This window comes from Phragmites australis, chromosome 23, assembly GCF_958298935.1.
Source record: "Phragmites australis chromosome 23, lpPhrAust1.1, whole genome shotgun sequence".
Taxonomy (NCBI): Eukaryota; Viridiplantae; Streptophyta; class Magnoliopsida; order Poales; family Poaceae; genus Phragmites; species Phragmites australis.
The window spans coordinates 1275226-1298852 of NC_084943.1; the positions used below are offsets into that span (position 1 = coordinate 1275226).

At 47.3% G+C, this 23627-nt stretch overlaps 4 protein-coding genes across 5 annotated transcripts; 2 read left to right on the forward strand and 2 right to left on the reverse strand.

Moving 5' to 3' along the window:
• Positions 1-600: 600 nt before the first annotated feature.
• On the forward strand, positions 601-5036 carry LOC133905866 (calcium-binding protein CBP-like). Its single transcript, XM_062347648.1, has 5 exons — positions 601-1610; positions 3935-3981; positions 4104-4279; positions 4545-4563; positions 4714-5036. The coding sequence occupies exons 1-5, from the start codon at positions 920-922 to the stop codon at positions 4816-4818; spliced, it is 1038 nt and encodes a 345-aa protein (XP_062203632.1). The 5' UTR covers positions 601-919; the 3' UTR covers positions 4819-5036.
• An 11017-nt stretch (positions 5037-16053) lies between these two features.
• Positions 16054-17552, reverse strand: LOC133905864 (probable sugar phosphate/phosphate translocator At5g25400). The gene has a single exon (XM_062347646.1). The coding sequence runs from the start codon at positions 17359-17361 to the stop codon at positions 16213-16215; it is 1149 nt and encodes a 382-aa protein (XP_062203630.1). The 5' UTR covers positions 17362-17552; the 3' UTR covers positions 16054-16212.
• An 852-nt stretch (positions 17553-18404) lies between these two features.
• Positions 18405-20693, forward strand: LOC133905869 (uncharacterized). Of its 2 annotated transcripts, none has more exons than XR_009907712.1 (4): positions 18405-18856; positions 18951-19046; positions 19768-19856; positions 20330-20693. XR_009907712.1 is itself a non-coding variant. In XM_062347653.1 (4 exons), the coding sequence occupies exons 1-4, from the start codon at positions 18797-18799 to the stop codon at positions 19385-19387; spliced, it is 282 nt and encodes a 93-aa protein (XP_062203637.1). In that variant the 5' UTR covers positions 18405-18796; the 3' UTR covers positions 19388-19437. The 2 variants fall into 2 exon arrangements, 1 of the variants encoding a protein (XP_062203637.1); XM_062347653.1 differs by lacking the exons at positions 19768-19856; positions 20330-20693 and adding exons at positions 19182-19269; positions 19350-19437.
• A 1060-nt stretch (positions 20694-21753) lies between these two features.
• Positions 21754-23346, reverse strand: LOC133905862 (F-box/kelch-repeat protein At5g26960). Its single transcript, XM_062347643.1, has one exon. The coding sequence runs from the start codon at positions 23230-23232 to the stop codon at positions 21943-21945; it is 1290 nt and encodes a 429-aa protein (XP_062203627.1). The 5' UTR covers positions 23233-23346; the 3' UTR covers positions 21754-21942.
• Positions 23347-23627: the final 281 nt, after the last annotated feature.

A 23627-nucleotide genomic window follows, 5' to 3' on the forward strand; every position in this document is an offset into this window, starting at 1 on the left:
CCAAAACACCTTCACTTTTGCCGAGATGCCGAGGGTCGGAGGAGGCCGTCGGGACAAGGCTCCGGACAGTATTCTGCCGAAGTCTCGTCTGAGGAACGAAGAGGCGGCGGCCAAGATCAGGAAGTTGCTGGTGCCCGAGGGGCAAGAGGGAGCTGTGGTGGTGACGCCGGCAAGCCTGACACCAGCAAGATCTTTTGGTGATTTATCATGCATCTAAAATAATGCATCTCATTCTTTGTTATGTCATACAGGCATTTGATAGGAACACACAATTAAGGATGGCTAATATGGTGTATTTTCCTACAAATAATTTAGAGTCATATTATTATCATTGCAATAAATGAATAAATTGGATTGTATGTGACTAGCCATGTTCAATAAACCTATATATTATCATATAAACATCTCTTTAAGATATTGATCATCTTTATATACTTGTGTATTTTGGTTGATGATAATTTTATTACCATCTTAATGCATTATTCGTAAAATCTGATTTAAATCAACACACGTGTACGCTTACTAGTAAAAAAGAAAAAAAGAAACCGAACTAGTCGCTATTCAGTGTGAAGTAGTTCATTTTCTCATGTACAAAACGCGTGAGTGACGCCATCCGCGGAATTGATGAATTGAACACGCTTCCACCTGCACGATCGTCTTCATCCTTCCTTCAGCCCTGGCCACGCCAATCCTTAATCGCCAAGCACCGTGACCGTGATCGCGCCGGAGCCACTGCCGCTGCCGCGTCGTCGCCCGCGGTTACGCAAGCTGCCTCCAATTTCCCAAGCCGCTCTCTGCTCGCCACGTGATAAAGCCCCGTCCTTCTCTGCTCCCACCTCACCTGTTCCTTCTCTGCACAACCTCGGTTCCCAATTCCCCACCTCCCGTGATCTCGTCGTCTCCACACCCGAGAATCCCCATGGCCGGCTCCGGCTACCCCTACGGCCACGGCGGCGGGGGCGGCTACGGCGCCCCGCCGCCGTACGGCTCGTCCCCGGCGCCGCCCTACGGTGAGAAGCCCCCCAAGGAAGGTAAAACCTCATCCTCCTCCTCGACCCCCTACTACGGCGCCCCGACGCCGTACGGCTCGTCCCCGGCGCCGCCCTACGGTGAGAAGCCCCCCAAGGAAGGCAAAACCTCATCCTCCTCCTCGACCCCCTACTACGGCGCCCCGCCCTCCAACCAGCCCCGCCCCTACGACGGCGGAAGCGGCTACGGGGCCCCGCCCGCTGGCCAGGCTTACAGCGCGCCCTACGGCGCCCCGCCCTCCAACCAACCCCGCCCCTACGGCGGCGGAAGCGGTTACGGGGTCCCGCCCGCTGGCCAAGCTTACAGCGCGCCCTACGGCGCCCCGCCGCCGCCCTCGTCGGCGCCGTACGGGTCAGCCGGCGGGTACGGGAGCCCGTTAGCGGCGCTGGTGCCGTCGGCGTTCCCGCCGGGCACGGACCCCAACGTGGTGGCGTGCTTCCAGGCGGCGGACCGCGACGGGAGCGGGATGATCGACGACAAGGAGCTGCAGTCCGCGCTGTCCGGGTACAACCAGAGCTTCAGCCTCCGCACCGTGCACCTCCTCATGTACCTCTTCACCAACACCAACGTCCGCAAGATCGGTATGTTCTTCATCATGCTCTCCCCCTCCCTCGTCCTGCCATTGTTCGTTGCTTCGTTCTAGGGTGCGGCACTGCGTCGGCGTGGTAGCCTGTAGGTTGGCTATCGTGCGCGTCGTGGTTGGTCAGCGGCGCTGTGCCTTTGGTGTAGCGTCGTGCGCGCAGGGCAGCGCGTGTAAATCCCAGTGTTACCTGACACCCGTGTCACAATTTTTTTGCCGAGGACATGTGGAATCCGAGTTTGTATTCCAGGTGTCCGAATTTTCTTTACCGAATCGAACACTGAATTCAAGTCGGATTCCAACTCCTGTATCTGTATCCAGTAACACTCGTAAATCTAAATCTTCGGATTTGCCAATCTGCCCATGGTATTTTGACTTCGGAATCGAGAGATGGAGGACTCCTACGGTGCCGGCCTACTGGTTGGGTCAGTGCAGCGTAGATGGATTTAGGATACTACCGGCCGGGCAGTGACAGGCACTGGCACGCAAAACTTTCTGGTCCGTGGTCTGTAGTTGCAATTTGATCCTTTTTAAAGAAGTGCAGAGTTAACTTTCATTCTACGGTGCCGGCCTACTGGTTGGGTCGGTGCAGCGTAGATGGATTTAGGATACTACCGGCCGGGCAGTGACAGGCACTGGCACGCAAAACTTTCTGGTCTGTGGTCTGTAGTTGCAATTTGATCCTTTTTAAAGAAGTGCAGAGTTTACTTTCATTCTAGACTTAGATCGAGTGGCCAAATATTGAATTGACCAAGTGGATATATTTCTTTACGCGGAAAATGATCGTGTAGAGACGCAGAGTGCAGATGACTTGAGTTGGTCACGAGTCATGACTGGGTTGCACGCATTGTAGAGCAATGCAAGCATGCACTACGGTGTCAACCGTCAAGTAACATGAAATTCCTGTTGACTGTTATTGTCTTATTGAAGAGAAATTCTACTATTTGCCATCGAATAACCACCGATTCTACAATTCGTCATCGAATAAATTCTGTTTACACCATCCAATAAATGGTTCGGTTACTCATCTGCTCGTCTGATTTTTGAAGAATTCCGACACTACCCTCCGTATACTGTTCAGCTCATTATGAACAGTACCAGAGAGCTAAAAAAAAGTCAAAAAAAAAATATGTCGATTTTTGTGCACGCTCTATAATTCATAATCAACCCATTTTAACTGTATTCACCTAAAAATACTGTGTAGAATTCAAACTAAAATTTCTCAAAATGTGGTCCTTTTGTAATACTGTGCATTACAAAGAACTCACTTTTTCACCACGGGAGATAATTTAGAAATTATTACATCACATTAGAGGAATATTAGTAAATTTTCTCAGATTTTTTGTAAATTTTTATGAGGCTCAAAAATTGCAAGAAGTTACAAAAGTAGCACATTTTGAAGAATTTTAGTTTGAATTCTACACAGTATTTTTAGGTGAATACAGTTAAAATGGGTTGATTATGAATTATAGAGCGTGCACGAAAATCGACATATTTTTTTTGACTTTTTTAGCTCTCGGGTATTGTTCATAATGAGCTGAACAGTACAGTACAGTGAAGGGTAGTATCGGAATTTTTCAAAAATCAGACTAGCGGATGGCAGATAAGGAACTAAACCATTTATTCGATGGTATAGAAGTAAACAGAATTTATTCGATGGCGAATTGTAGAATCGGTGGTTATTCGATGGCGAATCGTAGAATTTCTCCTTATTGAAACCATGGTCGTGTGGCTCTCTAGCCTTTCTCTTTTACCCTTCTGTAATCTGCACTTGACTTTCAGTGTAAGTCGGGGTATACCCATTTTGTCTTAAAAAAAACCATGCAACTTTATTGAGGTCTGCATTTTATGAAGACCATGCAACTTTGTGCTTTGTGATGTGCATTGCGGCACTAGGTTGTTGTGCGCTTGCATGTTATATGTAGTTTGTGTTACACCAGTTTCAATACTACTTAAATAGTTAAACGAGTGAAATGATCTTAAAACTGACACATAGTTTAGTAATGGTAATAGAGGCATCCCTGTTTGGTTGAGTTCTTTGTTTAATATTGAGTTTGGTTCAGATTTGTTTAAAAGTTGAAAGTACTCACTACAGTAGATCCTTGTTATTTTCATCATTTTTGAAGGATTATCATATATTATTTTTATTTTCGTTTGTTCAGAGTTCAAATCATGAGTTGTGGATTCCTTGATTATTCTCAGTTCAAAAGATCAGTGCTAATTGTCATACATTTCTTGAAAGTATGAGATATGCCTATATTAGATACATCATTTCCTTCTTACCTCTTATACCTTTAGTTTAACTTTTGTTTTTCCTCCTTTCAGGGCCCAAGGAATTTACTTCTGTGTTTTACAGTCTTCAGAGTTGGAGAGTAAGATGGCCTACAACTTAAAGATCATTTTATTTCCTTTAATTTTATGCGGGCGAACCAATCAGCTAATTTAAATAAGTAATGCTTAGCATTGTATATTTACCTTCCAACATATTGTGCAGGAAATATTTGAGAGGTTTGACCGTGATCGAAGTGGTAAAATTGATACAGCAGAACTGCGTGATGCTCTTCTCAGTCTGGGATATTCTGTTTCTCCAACCGTGCTAGACCTGCTTGTGTCCAAATTTGACAAGACTGGGGGGAAGAGCAGAGTGATCGAATATGATAACTTCATCGAGTAAGATCCTTCCTTGAGTGTAATAGCTTCATTATTTCCCAATGAATTTACATGTTTTTTTGTTCCATATTCTGGGGAAAAAGAACTTGTCTTATCTAGTGAAAGATCAAATTATAAACTGGTTTGTTCATCAATTGGGCTCCTAAGTTTCAGTCGTGTTTTCTGATCCAAAACTAGTGTGATGGTTAAAAATTGAGTATATTATATTTGTTTCCATTTTTCCCTGTATCACAATCCTAACTCTGTTTGTTTTACGTCATTGCAGATGTTGCCTCACAGTGAAGGTAATGCATCCACCATACTTCGCTGTGCTCAATAAACAGTCTTAGAAAAGTCTTTTGTTCTTATCCCAGAAATGCATTTCCAATCCTGTCTTTGCTAATTTCTTTGTACTATTTTTTTGAACGAAACATTTCTTTGGACTACATTTGCAGGGCCTGACAGAGAAGTTCAAGGAAAAGGATACTACGTTCTCTGGGTCTGCAACTTTTACTTATGAGGCGTTCATGTTGACTGTGCTCCCTTTTCTCATCGCATAATGGGGCCCATGTACTTTGTGAAGTTGAGAGAAAGACTTCAGCATACTATGCCCAGATGTATGAAGATGATTATGTTCGCGGAGTTGTTTAAAGCTGAGTTTTAATTATGGGGATTTAAGCAATGTTGCGGCTTCGCTAACAAGGCTGTTGTATCTTGTTCAAGTAAGTCCTTCAAAAAAGACTGTTGTATCTTAAAATGAAATCTGGCAATTGCTATATCTGGAAGGAATGCTGGGATGGTTATGGGTGGATAGATGGCTCAGAAAATGTGAATGTTGAGTATACACTTGGTCTGTTTGTTTATTAACTGTCTAGTCATCTTCTCTTTGAAATCAAATTGGGTCGGCATGCTTCTTTGCGGCCGCTCGGCAGTCAGCTGTGATAAGCGCCTCTACGGCTCTACCCCACCATTTGCTTGCACCCCGTGCGGTGCCGACCACAGCCTATACAGAGCCAGCGCTACCTGACTTGACAAGGAGGAAGGATCAGTCAGGGACGCGCATAGTCATTTCATGATCGTTGTTCGTGACATAAACTGCAATGGATTGGTTGTTGTATTGCTTGAGTCTAACAAATCCAAGAGATAAAGAGCATATCATATTGTAGATTTCAATATTATAATCGGTCTATCCTAACTAATCATATCCTATCAAAACAGTTAGATCCTTCTATAATAAACCGATGTACCATACACTCTTAACAATTAGGACGCGACTAAAGAATCCACACATGCACACCTATTTTTAGTCATGGGCCGATCCAGAGGTATTCCAGGTGTGCACAGGCACACCCAATATTTAGGGAAGTCAATTCAGATCAGGTTAGCAATTGTGAACTGGTGGCTGCCCGTGCTTAGCCGGAGCTTGCCTTGTTAGTCGATGCTTGTTGGCTCACCGGAGAACAAGCTGATAACTTGGCTGGAGGAGGAAGATGACAATAGCTGAACCACATTAGTGCTCTAATTTTCCTATTCTTTTGTCCTTTCCTTATGTTTTTATAAGTGTTTAGTGTATGTTCGAATAAAGATGTAAACTTATTTGTATGGCAGTATGTTGCATGTTGTTTAGAATATGTTTGCGGTGCTTCAATAATATTAACAACGTTATTACTTAAAAGATACTTCTACGATGACGATGGGTTTTAGAGGAATCAACAATGTTATCATGTGTAAATATGTGACTCTCGTTGCAAAGCACGGACATTCATAGGTACTTATCTATGAGAAAACCATCTCTCACCTCGGAGGTACTAAAAATAAAAACAGTTAGAAATGAGCTCTATGTGACAAAACAGCGAAATCACTCATTAGCTCAATTCTCCTTCACTTGCTTCAGAAGGAGCGCACCCAATATGTGACTTGGCTGAAGACTTTGGAAGAGACATTCGCCAAAGATCATTGAACCAATCCTGTGTTTATCTCTAACAATCTTTACTCGCTGAATCAATTGTATACTGCATTTTTTTGTTGTGCCAATGGTGGTACAGGTGCCTGTTCTATCTCGATTCTGATTCCTTTGTATCATCTCATACATGATAACCAGATCAAAGTTCCGCCCTAATTATGTACGTCGCTTGTGGGCATATTCTTTCTAGAAACTATTCTATTCTGAGTTTAGGGTTTCTATAATGTTTGGCGATGCTAAGTTATTTTTGGAGTTTTAGAAAAATACTATGGTGTCACAAAATACTTTGGTTTTAGAAAATTTAGAGGTGTTTGAATGTAACAGATTTTGTAGTCTTAAAAACCATAGTTTCACGAAGCTCTGGATTCTAAAACAGCACCATGGTTTTCCGAAACTACGACATCCAAACATGCCCTTAATTAGGTTTCATGAAATGGATTACTTAATTGCATGTCTTGTTTTGTATGGCTAATATGTGATTGTTTACCATGATCTTACTTTTGACAGAACGGATCATGAGTTTGTTTTTAGACGAATGGATCATGAGGAGCTGATGAGCAGGCATATTTTTGGTTGAAAGAGAGATTCCAAGGACAATGATGCAACTTCTGTTTTTCCCTCACAAAAGTTGGTCGATCTGTGAGCGTGACGGAACAGGTGGCGGTAGGTGCAGCGTTTGTTGTGGCCCGTGTGGATTACGGTCAATTTTTTTTTTGAACGGATAAGGATTACGGTAAAAAAAATTCTTGGACGGATAAGGATTACTGTCTCTTTTTTCTTGAACGGATAGGGATTACGGTCATGTATCGCCTGTTGTTTTGCTTAGCGTAAGAAGGTCACCACCAAATGGAGCGGATAAGGCGGGGTAACTGCCACGCGTGGACCACCGAAGCCGCGTGCGCCTCACGTGGTTTAGTCTTCTTCGTCCGCGAGTTTTTTTTTTAAATAGTAGTAATTTAATAGAAAATTGTAAAATATTGTGTATTTTTGAAAAATTATAAAAATAATATATTGTTGGCAAATCAATTGTCGTCAGGTGACTGACAAAGAAAATGAAAAAAAGCTATTGACTGATGGCTTGGTAATTACCAAAAGAAGTTGCATACCTTTAACCTCATCGGCGGCTTCCTACCTATTTTAGTGTCTACTTCATCGTAACTTGAAAAGAGTAGTATTAAAAACAAGTCATCTTCAGTTGTTCCACTAGTAGAATCATTAGACCAAAGACTCTGAAAATAGAGTTTAGAGTTTATGTGTCCCACCATCTGTCGGTAAATCAATTGTCGGTCAATGATTTAACAACTTGTACTATTTTTATAATTTTTTTTACCTTTTTCTTGTAAGGCTTACATAATTGTTTGGGTTTTGTACATCCTAGTGTAACATTGCAACCCTGCTCATTTTTCAATTTAATATCCGATTTCTCATTATTATCGCTTTGATGAATTTACTTGTATTGCTTGCTTTATTATATTAGTTTCTGTAAATAGCTTGCATGATATGTTTGAACTTGATAGTGTCAAATTGGGAGGGTAACTTGAAATTGTAATGTAAGTGGCTGAGTGCGGACACATGCATCAGCACAATTTTTTCTTCAGCTGTTCATGTGTAAAGAATGTCCATTATATTAGGCTCCATCTAGAATGTACAATTGCACAACTTGCATTTTAGTTGCTTGAAAACATAGTGTGCTTCCTTTGACATTGATATTTATCGTTCTTCTCTTTGAACATTTATGTTAGAGTTTGGTTCCTGGGTGCTGCTCTGAGAAAAATGAGGGTTTGGATGCGTTTAATTGTAACTTTGAGTCCATGATAAGCTACAGAAAAAGGACTGATGTTTGCAGTCTCTAAAAATGGGGCGTTTGATTTGGGTCAAGGTGCTCACTAAATTCATTGGCACCAAGTATTGAGTCTTCTTTAATTTATTATTTAAGACACTTAAGCACCACTGTTATATATATATATATATATATATATATATATATATATATATATATATATATATATATATATATATATATATATATATATATATATATATATATATATATATATATATTGAAAGCGAGATTATTCACGCGATGATGATTGATTTACCAGAAGGTTACATAAATAGGCTAAACCCTTCCATATCTTAACAACCGGCTTATGGAAACAACAACCGGGAAGATTAGGAGGGTGATCACGTCTAAATATAGTCTAACACCCCCCCGCAGTCTGAGCGTCGTAACTAGCCACAGAGATGGACGTTCAGACTGGAGCGAAACTCGGTGAAGACGGATGAAGGCAATCCCTTGGTGAAGATGTCGGCGTACTGAGATGACGTCGGTACGTGAAGAACGCGGACGGCTCCGGTGGCGACCTTGTCACGGACGAAGTGCAGATCAATCTCAATATGCTTCGTGCGTTGATGCTGCACAGGATTGGAAGAAAGGTAGACTGCACTGATATTATCACAATAGACAACTGTAGCACGCCGAACAGGATGATGAAGCTCCCCCAATAACTGGTGCAACCATGTAGTCTCAGCAACAGTATTGGCGACAGCCCGATACTCAGCTTCAGCACTAGAGCGAGAAACTGTGGCCTGACGTTTGGAGGACCAGGAGACGAGATTATTACCCAAAAAAACAGCATAGCCTGAAGTGGAGCGTCGAGTCTCAAGACAGCCAGCCCAGTCAGCATCAGAGTAGGCCACAAGATCAGTCGAAGGAGAGCGATGAATCCGAAACCCATAATTTAGAGTGCCCTTGACATAGCGCAGAATGCGCTTGATCACGGCCAAATGCGGCTCGCGCGGATCGTGCATGAACAGACAGACCTGCTGGACGGCGTAAGCAATGTCGGGACGGGTGAACGTGAGGTACTGCAAAGCACCAGCCAGGCCACGAAAATGAGTCGCATCAGCCACTGGAGTTCCATCTGGAGACAACTTGGCACTAGTATCAACAGGAGTCGTGCATGGTTTGCAGTTGGACATGCCGGCACGGTCAAGGATCTCAAGCATGTAATGGCGCTGAGACAACTGTAAACCCTCTGCACTGCGTGTCACAGATATTCCCAGAAAATGATGTAAGGGTCCCAAGTCCTTCATAGAGAATTCAGCTGTGAGGGCTGCAATGATCTTCTGAAGAAGTGTTGTAGAAGAGGCAGTGAGAATAATATCATCCACATACAGCAATAAATAAACTGTGTCGGAGCCACGACGGAAGACAAATAGAGAAGTGTCAGACTTGGCACCAATGAAACCCAGAGACTGAATATAGGTAGCAAACCGACTGTACCAAGCACGCGGGGCCTGCTTCAGACCATATAAAGATTTGTTTAGCCGACAAACATGATCAGGGTGAGAGGAGTCCACAAATCCAGATGGTTGTGCACAATAAACTGTCTCCGCGAGGGTCCCGTGGAGAAACGCGTTCTTCACATCGAGTTGGTGTATGGGCCAGTCCTGTGAAACAGCAAGCGACAGCACGGTACGAATAGTAGCTGGTTTGACAACTGGACTGAAAGTCTCACCGAAATCAATACCGGGTCGTTGTGTAAAACCACGAAGAACCCAGCGTGCTTTGTAGCGATCAAGAGTGCCATCTGGGTGAAGCTTATGGCGATAGACCCATTTACCGGAGACAATATTGACACCAGGCGGAGGAGGCACGAGATCCCAAGTGTGATTTGCTTGAAGAGCGGAGAATTCCTCAATCATAGCGTCGCGCCAATTGGGATCCGAGAGGGCACCACGATATGTCTTCGGTATGGGTGACAGGGTGGTTGCCTGAAGATCAAACGCCTTTTTCGGATGCCGGAAGCCATCTTTGCCGCGGGTGCGCATCGAATGCGCATTGTCCACAGGAGGGATACGGACAGTACCAGCAGGGGGTGCTGCAGCTCCTGTGGGTGATGTCGGCCCAGTGACAGAGGACGAGGGAGCGACGCCAGGCTCAGGGGCCGGCGAAGCCGCCGGAGGTGCGACAGGAAACGGTGGCCCGATGCTGGCAGCAACCCGGGGTGAGCCGAGGGCAGCATCAGGCATGGCGTCACCGGTGGCTGTTCCAGCATCGCTGGCAGCAACCTGCGGGGAGGCAGGGGCAGCGGGGCTGACATGGGGAGGACCTGCAGGTGTACCTGAAGAAAAAGGGTGGCCAACTGGAGGAGGCCCGTTAGTTTCATCAGAATCGAGAAACTCAAAGTGGGATGAAGGCGGTGCCGAGCCGAGTTCGGCGAAAGGAAAGGAGGACTCGTCGAACACAACGTGACGAGAGATGATGATGCGGTTTGTGGCTAGATCGAGGCAGCGATAACCTTTGTGTTCGGGTGGATAGCCAAGGAAAACACAAAGGGAAGAGCGGGGTGAAAGTTTGTTGGGGGCTGTGGCAGAAAGATTGGGATAGCATTTGCACCCGAAAACACGGAGATGATCATAGGTGGGTGGGATACCGAATAAAGCGAAAAAAGGGGTGGAAAAATTCAGTGTTTTGGTTGGGTGCAGATTCAGAAGATACGTAGCTGTGCTGAGCACCTCAGCCCAATATGGTGAAGGAATGCTAGCCTGAAACATAAGGGAGCGCATGATATTGTTAGTAGTACGGATAATGCGCTCAGCTTTACCGTTTTGGGGTGAGGTGTGAGGACATGACATGCGCAAGGTAACGCCTTTGGTGAGAAAAAAATGACGCGAGGTCAAGTTGTCAAACTCTCGTCCGTTGTCGCACTGGACAGTTTTTACAGTGGTGCCAAACTGTGTAGCAACATAAGCAAAAAAATGTGAGATGGTCTGAAATGTATCTGATTTTAGCCGAAGGGGAAAAGTCCATGTAAAATGTGAGCAGTCGTCAAGAATGATGAGATAATATTTATAGCCAGAAATGCTAGGCACAGGTGATGTCCACAAATCACAATGTATTAAATCAAAGTTCGTGATGGCACGCAAATTGGATGTAGCAAAAGGTTGTCGTGCATGACGACCAAGCTGACATGCATGACACAAGGGTTCTAGCTCACGTTTATTGCATGGAAACAAATGAGATAGGGCTTCGACACCTAAATGACCAAGATGTCGATGCCAAAGGGTGCTAGGAGTGGTGGCAGCCAGGAGCGCACGAGGCTGGACATGGAAGGAGTAGAGCCGCCCCGAGCTGTTACAGCGGACGATTTCGTTCCTGGTTGCCAAATCCTTCACAGAGAGGCCAAAAGGATCAAACTCGACAGAACAAAAATTGTTAGTGGTAAATTGTCGAACGGATATGAGGTTTTTAATAATATTTGGAGAAACAAGAACATTATGAAGATATAAAGGGCGCTCGGCAGAAAAACTAGTATGGCCAGTGGAGATAACGGGCAGCAGTGACCCATTACCGACAATAATATTAGGAGGACAATTCGATGAAGGGGGAGAAGAGGAGGAGAGGTTACCAGACGAAGACGTCATGTGAGCATCGGCCCCAGAGTCCATGTACCATTCACTGGACGACGGGGGAGTAAGCGTCATGGTGCTGAAAGAATTAGCAAGCGCCTGCTGATCCCAGTACGGAGCAAGCGGGGAAGGTGTCCAAGCACCAGAGCCGGGGGTCGGCGCGCCTGGCGCGCCATAGCCAGGGGGCACACCCAGAAGACCGAAGGCGGGTGCAGCGCCGTGTGTGCCCTGCGCAGTCAGCGCATGACCAGTGACAGCGCCGGCAACAGGGGCGCGTGGACGAGCGCCGAGAACGCCTGAGTTGTAGCCGGGCCACACCTGGAACGTCCCAGTCATCGGGTTGAAGGTGGTGGGCCACGCCAGCCCTCCGCGACCGCGCCCCTTACCGCGGCCACGGCCCTTGCCGCGAGGCGTCGCGCCGCCAGAAGGAGACGCCGCGGAAGGCGAGGTGACGGCAGCAGCAGTCGAAGGGGAGCCGCCACCAGCAGGCGTCGCGGAAGTCGTCGTCCGTGGAGGGGCTGCAGCGACAAGGGCTTGAGAGGGCGCCTTGGACAGCATGTTGAGTTCCTCCAGCTCGAGATCGGAGCGCACGGTGACGAAGGACGGGAACGGGCGCTGGCGTTTGATGAGAGCCGCCATGTATTCGAAGCGCTCGTTCAAACCGCGAAGAACGAAGAGAACGAGGGTGCGATCCTCCACCGGGTGTCCGAGATCAGCTAGGCCATCCGCCATGCTTTTGAGTTTGCGGCAATACTCGGTGATGGTGAGAGAGCCTTGTACAAAAGTACGGAACTGGCTATCGAGCATGAGGACGCGCGTCTCCTTATTGCCGATGAATTGTTCCTCAATGTTCTGCCACATCGCGCGGGCAGACGGCGTGCCGGTGTGGACGACCTCCATCAGTTCCGACGTGATGGTGCTGAAAATCCAGGATTTCACCGTGCAATCCATACGCGCCCAATATGGATCGGCGGCGGTGTCGTCATCTATCTCAACCAAGACGTGGTCGGTCAGCTCATATTTACCAAGAGTATTGAGGAACAGGGCCTTCCACTTGGTATAGTTCGTCGAGGTGAGATCGAGGACGATGGGAATCGCGGTCTTGATGTTGGAGACAGCCACCGCCTGGGCATGGAGCGCAGTGGTGGCGGCGTGTGCCTGGGCCGCCGCATAGGCCTGGACAGTCGCGGCTTGAGCGGCTTTGAAGTCGGCATCGAGCTGCGCCCGGGCGGAGCGGAGGTCCTCCAGGCGTGTGACGGCGTCCTCGGCCGCGTTGATGAGGGCGGCGTCTGCCTTGGCGGCCTGGAGACGGACGAGGTCGGCGCGTGCGGCCTCGATGGCAGCGTTTTCCAGAGCGGCGGCATGAGAGGGCCCCTGGGAAGCGGAGGCCATGGCGAGAAGGAGAGAGAGAACGCCGGAAGAGAGAGGGGCGGCGGCGGTAGTTAGAGATGCGGAAGCGAGGGTCGCAGGAGCGAACCGCTCGTTGATACCATGAAAGCGAGATTATTCACGCGATGATGATTGATTTACCAGAAGGTTACATAAATAGGCTAAACCCTTCCATATCTTAACAACCGGTTTATGGAAACAACAACCGGGAAGATTAGGAGGGTGATCACGTCTAAATATAGTCTAACATATATATATATATATATTGTATTTTTATCCTAAATTACCAGCACAGAGAAAACATTATTATCTAGTTATGGGCGAATGACGAATAACTGTTTTGATGTTGTTTCACTCTGAATCTTTTCCCACATAAAATGGTGGTATTTGCTAACTGTAGAACTACCTTAGATAGGAATAATTAAGTTGGTGTTGACGAGAGAACTTGGGATTGTTTTTGTTGTCTTGAAGTATCTTTGTGATTGTTATATTTCTAGTCTTATTTACTATACGAGGAGTTGGTTTGCAGCATCTGTCATTTCAAAAGGTTTTTATTGTGTTTGTCTGCGCAAAGCCTGACATCAAGAAGAGTAGTGTCATTGCTGTTTGATTCTATTTTTCTCTTATCACTATCATTCGAGTGGTGTGGTCGTGCTCAGCTGTTAAGATGATTCATTTTGAAAGTGTCAAGATTACTGTAATGTGCTTGTCTTCTGCTAATAAAATTGTGGTGTCCTTGTACCGTATAGCTGTAAAGATTTTAGTGAACTCTTCCAAGTTTTTGTAGGGCATTGATCATTATCGTTACTCACCTGCTGGCAAACTTGAATACTGATAGATACATAGGCTCATGGCTCGCACCTATGTGTGATTTGTCTTTCCTGCCATGGAATGTTACTTGTTCCTGATGGTTGCATTTGCTTGAGCTTGGGGGGGGGGGGGGGTGCCTAACACTGCCAATGCCGGTCCCAAGCCCGGATAAAAGTGGATGGGGCACCACTGAATGAGAAGAGAATACACCTGCTACATGCGGAGCCGTTTTAGAGTTCTAGAATTTAGGAGTAGAGAGCTATGACAAGGAAAACCGAGCTACTAAAACAAACAAGCACAAGGCAAGCAAGCTAACTAATCTTGCAACGACTAAATTAACCACTCTGCATGGCTGCACTTGCCCTCTTCCCGAGTCTACATGTCAATCTCTTCCTTCGCGCGCCAGGCAACCTATAAAAATAAGAGTTTATTGTCGATAGATGGAAACTATCAGCTGGAACTAACGTTGTCAATGAGCCTCAACCTCCCGAGAACCTCCGCATTGCGGCGCCCCGCCGCCGGAGGCGGACAGCAAATGGGTTGGCAGAGGAGAGGAGGAACACGAGGAAGGCCACAGAGAGGGCCATGTGCGGCGGGGCCATGTCTTGCAAATGGGTTGGCAAGACGGACGCCCGCGAGGTCGCCACAACTTCGTGCCGCGTTCGCTTCAGGACGCCCCCCCCCCGGTCGGCGGCGCATCCGAGCAAGGGTGGATGGCGACGATCTAAGGCCCCGAGCAAGAGTGATCAGTCGTCGTCTAAGCTGATGATTGCTCTCCTGCTACTCATCGCTTGCCGCCGCCCATTTTGGTACGGCGGCAGCAGCGTAGCCGGGACGGGGCCCGCCGACGACGCAACACGCAAGCTACTTACTAGGCTTCGTGGTTGCGCGTTGTGCTCGCTGTTGCGGCGTTTGTTTAGACCACAAACTGGGATGAATCTGGCAATCTGCACTCATGGAGCTAGCAGCTGTGCTGTGCTTGCTTGTCTTCGTGCCAATGTTGCGTGTCGTGTGCAGGGAATTTTTTTTATGATATATCTGATATATTCAGTTTATCAGATCTACCGATGTAAGTGTTAGATCTTTTTTGTCAAGTTGGTTAGGGGCACGATAGACATGCATCATCACCTTTAACAGCTTCAAACCATTCATCCAGGCAAATACAACTATGCATACTTTTACACACGTATGGTTTATCTCGACGGTCCATCCCATCCACCTAATACTCATCCATATGTTGATTCTCTCACATACTCTATATTTTTTTACCTACTCTTCTCGTATAAATCTCAACGCAAATGAACGGTTCACGTCTGCATGCCTAGTGAAATTTACATGTTTCATTCGTCCACGCCGTCCCCAAGCCTTCAGGTAGTATGGTACTGTAAAGCTTTTTTTTCCCTTCACAGTTCATTTCCATTTATGAATTTTCTTGATTACATTTGACATGGATGTGTTCTAATGCACATGGAGGATGATAGTGCTTAGTTGCGTGATAACATGCTGATGCTTCATATGAGCAGTATGGTACCTAAAATCCAGAAAAATAATGGAAGTCAACTGAATCATGATTTTTTAGGCCATTATATTCTTGGACTGTTCTTGGCTGAGCTTTGAGTGAAGCTGAAGAAAATTGGGTGACTAGTGGATTAGAAACCTATATAGTACTACCACTGAGTCGGGAGTTACCTGCCTGCCTTACAACTCACTCAATGCATCCGTTGGCTGCAACACTTGCATCTTTTTCTCTTTGTGGCACTTTGAGTAAACCTAAAGATTTTTGGTACAAGAGGATAGTTGTGACTTGTTTCATAACCATAGGTAGTCTCCTTTCATGAAAAGTTGCTTAAACAAAGTCTTTTCATGAAAAGACACCTAATTCGTTGATATGTAGAACTATTTGAAATTTTGAATCACATGGTCATGTATGATAGAAGTGGATGTGGATCCCCTCGGCTCGTTGCGATATCGATAGGTGTTAGCAAATGAGAATGATCCATGCAAGCATACTGGTGGCTCTGCAGGACAGTTAAAGTTGCTTGCAGTAATATTCAGAATAACAACAACAACGACATGTAGCTTGGCATTTCGCCAAAAAAACATCCTTCCACATCACTTGATTGTCACTTGCATTTCTTGTCGGCTAGGTACATCTCGGCAATGCAGAGGTCGGGAGCAAACTCTAATATTGTTGTATCTTCTTATTATGATGATAAAAATTAATAAAACTTCTTTTATCGAGAAAAAAACTTGCATTTCTTGTAGTAAAGAATCGCAAACATAAACAACATTGGCTCAAAGTTTTTTCAGACATCCTATAGCTGAAAAGAATAAACGCAGTACAGCATATCCAATATTCATGGAATAATGCATCTTTTCAATTTTTGTGGTCACCATCACCACCGTTCTTCTCCGGCAACAGCCGCGCGCCAGCCTCCGTGTCATCCGGCTTGGGCACCCCTGCCGCTGCCGCCTTCCTCTGGGCCTCCTTGGCCTTGAGCCCCTGCAGCTTGGCATGGTTGTAGTAGGCGACACCGAGGAACGCGATGCCGTAGCCAACGAGGTTGACAGGCGTGACGGTGTCCTTGATCACCGTCCATGAGAAGGCGATGAGCAGCCAGTCCTTCACCACGCCGGCCACGTTCATCGTCAGCGCCGACGTCTTGCCCACCAGCAGGAACACCGCCAGGTTCAGCGCGAACGCGCACAGCGAGTTCGTCCCGAACACGATTATGTCGGGCCGCGCCAACCCCGCCGCCGACGCCGCCGCGGCGCGCAGTCTCGGCAGCTCGACAATGTACCACGGCACGGTCAAGAACGCGAGGCAGCACGGCGCGATGTAGTAGAGCGAGGTGATGGGGTTGAGGGACATGCCCTTGGAGGTGAGCAGGATCTGGATGAGCACGAGCCGTGTGGCCTCGGCGGCGACGGCGGCGAGCTGGAGCGTGACGCCGAACACGTCGAACCGGGCCTCGCCGTAGGCCGCGACTGCGACCCCGGCCGAGATGCCGAGCATGTTGAGCATGGACGCGCGGCGGAAGGAATCGGTGCGGAAGGCGACGGCGAGGGAGTAGACGGCGACGGGCATGAGCGCCTTGAGCATCTGGATGAAGGAGACGGAGAGGTAGATGTAGGCTGAGTTGGAGAACCAGAGGGAGAGCGCGTAAAGCGCACCGATGGGCACGACGGAGGCGGCGTAGAGCTGCGGCGTCATGGGCGGCGAGGAAGGGACGTCGACGACGCGGAGGACGCGGACGAGCGCGGCGGCGAGGGAGGCGCAGAAGGCCATGTGGATCATGGTGAGGGAGATGGGGAAGGGCCAGCCGTACATCTTGGGGTCCAGGATGTACTTGTTGTACACGATCACCGAGAAGCTCAGGCTGATCCAGATGCCCACGTACGCGTACGACAGCAGCACCGACTTGAGCACCGACGGCGACGGAGAAGACGACGATGCTGACACCTCCATGGCAGCCTTGGTGCCGTCGCCGGCCATGGCGGGCGCGGTGTCGTCGCCGGCGCCCATCGGGACTGGAGGCCTAGACCAGATGTGGCTTGCGACGAGTGGAGAAGCTGTTGTTAGCTAGTTAGCTAGCTCTGCCTTGAAGTGCCGCAGAGGCAGAGCGCTAGCTATGAATATTAGCTAGCTTGAGACGTGCGTTTTGACATTGACCCGCAGTAAAGAGAAGCTCTTCGTCAATGCATGGATGGAATCATGGAAGCTTTACGTATGCCATGCTTCATTTCTTGACGGCGTTGCTTAAGAGCAGGAGATCTTGAGTGGTGCGGTGCAGCTTTTTTTTAGGGTGCGCATAATTTAACCAAGTAATTAAACGTGTTACTTTTTGTTACTGTTTTTTTAAGGAACACCGGTAGAACTCAGTAGACAAACACACTAACGCAGCTCCTATTGAAGTATAGAGATATGGAGGTTCAATATTGACAAATACACCATATACGTCTCGCTGTTAACGGATACGTCGTCTACTACTAAAACAAATTTCCATCTTGTAAGACATACAAGAAACAAATATAAGATTCGATTTCTGATGAGCAGAGGATATAACTATATCCACTGACCATTTCTCTAGTTACTCCTTTATTTATCGCACAACATTTTGCTTTGATGTACATCAGTAATCTTAACAAGGAAATGGCTCAAGGTGAATGATAAGGCTTGGATTGCTCCAAAGAGAAGGGTCTCTGCTCTAGCTCTAGTGCTCTGATGATTCTTCATGCTCGGCTGTCTCAGCGTAGGATCCGAGGACGAGGTCAGAGTCAAACTGCAACTGCTTGCATGCGTACATGTAGTGCAGTATAACTGACGTTGAAGCAATATTTGTGCAAATTCGGACGAAAAAAGAAAACATTTGTTAGTTTGTCACGAAGAGAGGCCCAGTGTCACCTTGGGTCTAAATAATTGTTCTCTCTGCTGGAGGCGGCCACCTACCACCCGCCTCCAACGGTGGGTATGCCACTGAATCCGTGTGCCTCCACCTTTGCCATACTAACCTCTTCGTTTTGAAACTTTTCCGCTTTAGTACCACTAACGATTTGTGGTCTCGCAGCTCCGCTCTTGCACCTACCTTTTCCACTTAGCCTATCTGCCTTCCTGAAACCTTTTCTAGTCTGACAACTATGAAGGACTTCTCAAATCTTGAAACCCCTGATCCTAATTTCGTTGGCGGTCATCGTTCTTCCTCGTTTAAAATCGATCTCGTTTTCAGCGTCTGAATAATAGAAGAATTGTAATTATATTGGGCTCAGCCCAGGAGGCCCACGCGTTTCTCTCCTTCACTAGCCCAGCCCAATCACGCTCTCAGCAGTCAGGCCCAGGCCCAGCGCTGCGCGCCGCCACTCGGCTCCCTCCTCCATCCCTCGCCGGCCACCGCAGCGCGTCCAGACCCAGCGAGCACCCCGCGAGACACAAGAGCGCGGAGGAGAGGAGGGAGCTCGAGAATATGGGGTGGAAAGCGGCGGAGAAGCTCATCAGGCAATGGAAGATCCTTCGCGGTGACAGCGTAATCTCTCTCGTTCTACGCTCCATCCCCGGTTCCTCTTGCTAGTCCTCTCTTTTTCGTTGCAGGATCTCCAATTCACTCTCTCTACTACCAGGTGATGATTATCATATGCAAGGCCAAGGGGGAGACCGGGCTGATCAAGCGAGTCATTCGGTCGCAAAATCGCGTCATTGTGGAGGGCAAGAACTTGGTAATTTGTTGTTAGCAATCCTCGCTGGTTATCTGAATGTGGAAATCAGTGTACAAGATGTGTATTGCTATCCTGCATTTGGTGGTTACATTGGACTCAGCACAGTTGCATAAATGGCAGCTTAGTTTGTTGCAGGCTGGTTGTATCGATTCAATGGAACCTACCCTCATCAACATTGCACTCCAGGTGTTTGTTGAAATTTCCAAATCGCTACAATTGAAAGGTGGTATGTGAAAGTGCATCTAGCTCTAATGTGTAATTTTAATAATTAATGATAATACTTATTAATAGGTTGTGTCATAGGTGATGTATGGAGAAGAGATATATATCAAGATGATTGAGCTCTAAGTGATGCTCAAGTAACAATACTTATTAGTAGGTTGTAGACTGATTTGTGTTGTGGAATTGGCTGTGATGAATACCAAACAGGCACATTAGTTCACTAATAAAAGGTGTGCATCAAACTGTTTCGTGGATTCGAAACAGAACATTCGAATAGCATATTGTATGACTTTGATATATCAATATGTGGCCGTGCTAGTATACGTAAAGTATACAAAATAAATACATAAAGACAAAGTACGGGGAAAACATTGCTCTATTAATTCATCATTGAATTACAAAGTATAATTTTCCACGCTTTACATTACTCCAAGTACATCTGACTAAACTCACTTGGTTCCCGTAGCCTCATGAGGCCACCGGTTAATTACATTCGCAGTGTTGGACTGCAAAATACCTCCGATTAAGCTGCACTTGATGGTCGTCATCTCCAAAATAAGAGTTGTCTCCATTCCTAGATATGCTCAGGTAACAATACTTATCTTTGTTACAATCTTTATGCAATATCATGATTGCTTTTTTGTATCTGTCGTTATCAGAAATATGCCAGAGTTGCATGATAAATAAATCTCCATTCCTCGATATCTGTGCTAAACACAGTTACACGGTTCATATTCATGGTGATACATCCACAATCCACATAGTTAGATTTCTAGATTGATTAGGTGTAGAGTAGGGCCAGATAACTATTTTTTTTTGTTGCCCTTTTACACATATTACAAAACGGTTTTCTTGCAAAACCGTATGTGGCTGGGTTAAAAACTATCTGTGATTAGCTGAGTCATAGAAGGATTTTTACCCGTATGTGATATCCACATACATTTTTTATAGAAGGCTCGAAAATTCGTCTATAATAGGGGTTTAAAACGTCTATAACAGGTTTTTCTGTAGTAGTAGTATGATAGTCGAAAGAGCACAACTAAGATTATTTTCTTTCTCAGTAACATTCCAGTCACTTGGCAATCCATGAAGCAGAAACAGAAAGTTGTAGCGCTTTCATCTTGTGAAGCTGGGTATACAGCAACTGCAACTTCAACTTGCCAGGGACTCTGGCTGGCTTGGGTGCTGGCTGAGATACTGGGCACCAAACCATGCATTCCAAAGTTGAAAGTGGACAACAAGTCCGCAATTTCTCTAAAAAAAAAAATATGTGCTACATGATCAGTTCTTTGCTTTGATAAATAATAAGTTACACAACAAAAAACATTGTTGCATTGTAGCACAACTCTACGTGTTCTTGTGCCTTTTTAGGTGTTTCACGTGAGTTGAGATTTTTCTCAAGCTGAAGAGCGAAATAACTTCTTGTTTCCCTCGAGTCTGGCTCTAGAGGTACGACCGCACAAGCGGGTCTGGCTCTAGAGGTACGACCGTGCAAAGTATTAAACACGCGCACCCTACATTCACTAGGCCAAACAAACCCAAAATAGGCTGGGATTAAGAAGAGGGAAAACTGCAAAAACCCCCCCAAAAGTCACTTGGATTTTGACTTTCCCCCCCAAAAGTTGTTTTGTTGCAAAAAGCCCCCCAAAAGTTTGACTTTGTTGCAAAAAACCCCCTAAAAATTCAAAAAAATAAAAAAATCATTAAAAAAATTCTAAAAAAAACTAGAGACAATTCTAAGACCTTCTGTGAAATTTGTTTTCAAAAATAATATACTTTGCATCATATTTCATGGAGAGGAAGTTTGGAAAAAAAAAGAAAAATATGCAGCTCATTTATTAACTCATGTTATTTTAAATTTGTCATGTCTACCATTATTTTTCCTACACAAATAATTATTTAAGTAAACTAATAAAAGTGGTTTCACTAATTTTGGGGTGTTATGGATTAGTTATGAATTAATCTATCTGCAACCCATCTATTGAATCCTGCACGTTACAATAACTATTTCAAGATTTCATGTATTTTTACAAGATAGAGGATCATGTAAGAAGACTAAAAAATTTTGTTTCATGATTTTTGGATTAGTAAATAATTAACTATGCATTTAACTCGAATTAATAAATGAGTTGCACGTTTTTCTTTTTTTTCAAACTTACTCTCTATGAAATATGATGCAAAGGATATTATTTTTGAAAACAAATTTCACAAAAGGTCTTATAATTGTCTCTAGTTTTTTTTAGAATTTTTTGTGATTTGTTTTAAATTTTTTTGAATTTTTAGGGGTGTTTTTGCAACAAAATCAAACCTTTGGGGGGTTTTTTGCAACAAAACAACTTTTGGGGGGGAAAGTCAAAATCCAAGTGACTTTTGGGGGGGTTTTTGCATTTATCCCTTAAGAAGAAGAAGATGGTGCAGTGCGCAGTGTGGCTGCTGCACCTGCACTGCAGTGACCTATCATAGGTAAGCTCAACTGCTCAAGCCAGAAAAAACAGAGCGCCACTGCAGTGCTTGGCAGTTGTATTCCAAACAAACAAAGAGGAACATGAGAAAATGCAGCATCAATCAATCAATCAATTGTTCAACGAACAACCCCACGATGTTGCTTCACTTCGCATCAATCCAACCAACTAGTAAAGTTTCACACAACCGTGGGACCCTCACGATGCCTACGTCAGCACTCGACGGCGGCGCACGCGGCCCGCCGGAACCCGGGCGGCATGTCTGGCGCGCGGCTCCACTCGCCACCGGCGATGTTGTACACCAGCACCACCCCTTCCAGGGCGGTGGCCCCCGCATTGTGGCCCCTCACGGCCGCCACGTTCACCACCGCCACCACCCTGTCGCCGCCCACGCCGGCCATCGCCACGCGCACCGCCATGCCCAGCCCCACCGACCCCCTGGGCACGGGCGGCGCCTCCAGCGCCACCCACCCGCAGGCGCCTCTGCTGCCGTCGCCGCCTCCTCGGTTCACGCCGCTGCCGCACCAACGCCAGAAGGAGAGGTCCACCGCGTGGCTCGCCACCACGTAGAGGTGCTCCCCGGCGCCGCACGCGCCCACGACGCAGCCGCCGCCGGGCACCGCCCGCGGCCGCGCCCACGCCCACGCGCCGGACGCGACGTGCAGCGCGTCCACCGACCCCGCGCACGCGTGCGCTTCAAGCGCACGCGTGCCGTCACGGCCGGGCCCGGTCACCGCGACCCCGCCGGCGATGTAGAACACGCCACCGGCTCCCGCGCCGGCGCACCCGTACCTCCACCGCGGCGCCTCCGCAACCACGCGCCACGCGTCGGCCGCGGGGTCGTACTCCTCCACCGCCGCGGTCCTAGCCGACCCGCCGGCGACGTAGATCCGCCCGCCCACGGCCGCGGCCGCGAACTTTTTCCGCGGGAACAGCGTGGGCGCGCACGCGCGAACCACGCCGGTGAGCGCGTCCACCCGCAGCGTGGTGCCGCGGCCGATGAGGAAGACCTCGCGGCCCACCGCGACCGCGCGCGCGTGCGCGAACGCGGATCCGCCGCCGCAATGCAGCAGTGACAAAGGCACGGGCAGTGCGGCGACCTCGAGCTCCGGCCGGGCCTCGTGGTTGAACTGGAGCAGCGCTCGGGCGAAGTTGGTGCCGTGAGCGGAGACAGAGACGGCGAGGAGGGAGGGGCAGAGGCGGCCGTGAGCACGGCGGAGGAAGAGAAAGGCCTCGGCGGCGAGGAGGGACTCGAAGCGGCGGCAGACGGCGGGGAGCGGCGGCAGGGAGGCGCGGGGGACGCGGGCGAGGCACTCGAGGAGGAGCTCGTCGGGGAGCGCGGAGATGGGGGACTCCTCCGTTGTTGGGTCGGTGGAGCAGGGGTTAGTGACACCGGTGGTGGTGATGGGGACGGGGACGGCGATGTGGCGGGCGGGATCGGCTGGGATGCAGGACTTGACGAGCCAGGAGAGGCTGCGGGAGTGGCAGCTCTCCGCGGCCATGCCAGATCGGGAGGGAGCTCGCAGCTCACTCACTCACTGCCCTTGCTGCTGCTGCTGCTGCATTGGCCTTTGGTCACTCAAATTTGGCTCCGTTTTGCGTGCGATTTTGTTTGGATTTGGTTGTGTTTGTTCGTTGGGCACTGGACAGGTGTCCCCACTCTTCAGGAGAGAGGGGATCGCGGTGATTTTGAATTTGAAATTGAGCGGGTTGACAAGAATTTTGAAGAAAATGTACTGCATCCGTTTGGTTTGCCAAAGTTCTCCATTTGCTTTGTGCTTGGAACTTAGCTTTGTAGCTCCACTCTATCAGAGATTTCAATTTTATTTTATAATTTTTTTCGTTCATAGGTGAAAAGATCGAAATTCACGAAATGTCGTCAAAATCCCAGCCATTT

Bases quoted from the DNA above. Each gene is read 5' to 3' on its own strand.
- LOC133905866 (XM_062347648.1), top strand. From the start codon at position 920: ATGGCCGGCTCCGGCTACCCCTACGGCCACGGCGGCGGGGGCGGCTAC. The intron at 1,611-3,934 runs GTATGTTCTTCA...TCCTCCTTTCAG, and splicing joins CACCAACGTCCGCAAGATCG to GGCCCAAGGAATTTACTTCT. The intron at 3,982-4,103 runs GTAAGATGGCCT...CATATTGTGCAG, and splicing joins ACAGTCTTCAGAGTTGGAGA to GAAATATTTGAGAGGTTTGA.
- LOC133905864 (XM_062347646.1), bottom strand. From the start codon at position 17,361: ATGGGCGCCGGCGACGACACCGCGCCCGCCATGGCCGGCGACGGCACC.
- LOC133905862 (XM_062347643.1), bottom strand. From the start codon at position 23,232: ATGGCCGCGGAGAGCTGCCACTCCCGCAGCCTCTCCTGGCTCGTCAAG.
- LOC133905869 (XM_062347653.1), top strand. From the start codon at position 18,797: ATGGGGTGGAAAGCGGCGGAGAAGCTCATCAGGCAATGGAAGATCCTT. The intron at 18,857-18,950 runs GTAATCTCTCTC...CTCTACTACCAG, and splicing joins AGATCCTTCGCGGTGACAGC to GTGATGATTATCATATGCAA. The intron at 19,270-19,349 runs GTGGTATGTGAA...GTTGTGTCATAG, and splicing joins CAAATCGCTACAATTGAAAG to GTGATGTATGGAGAAGAGAT.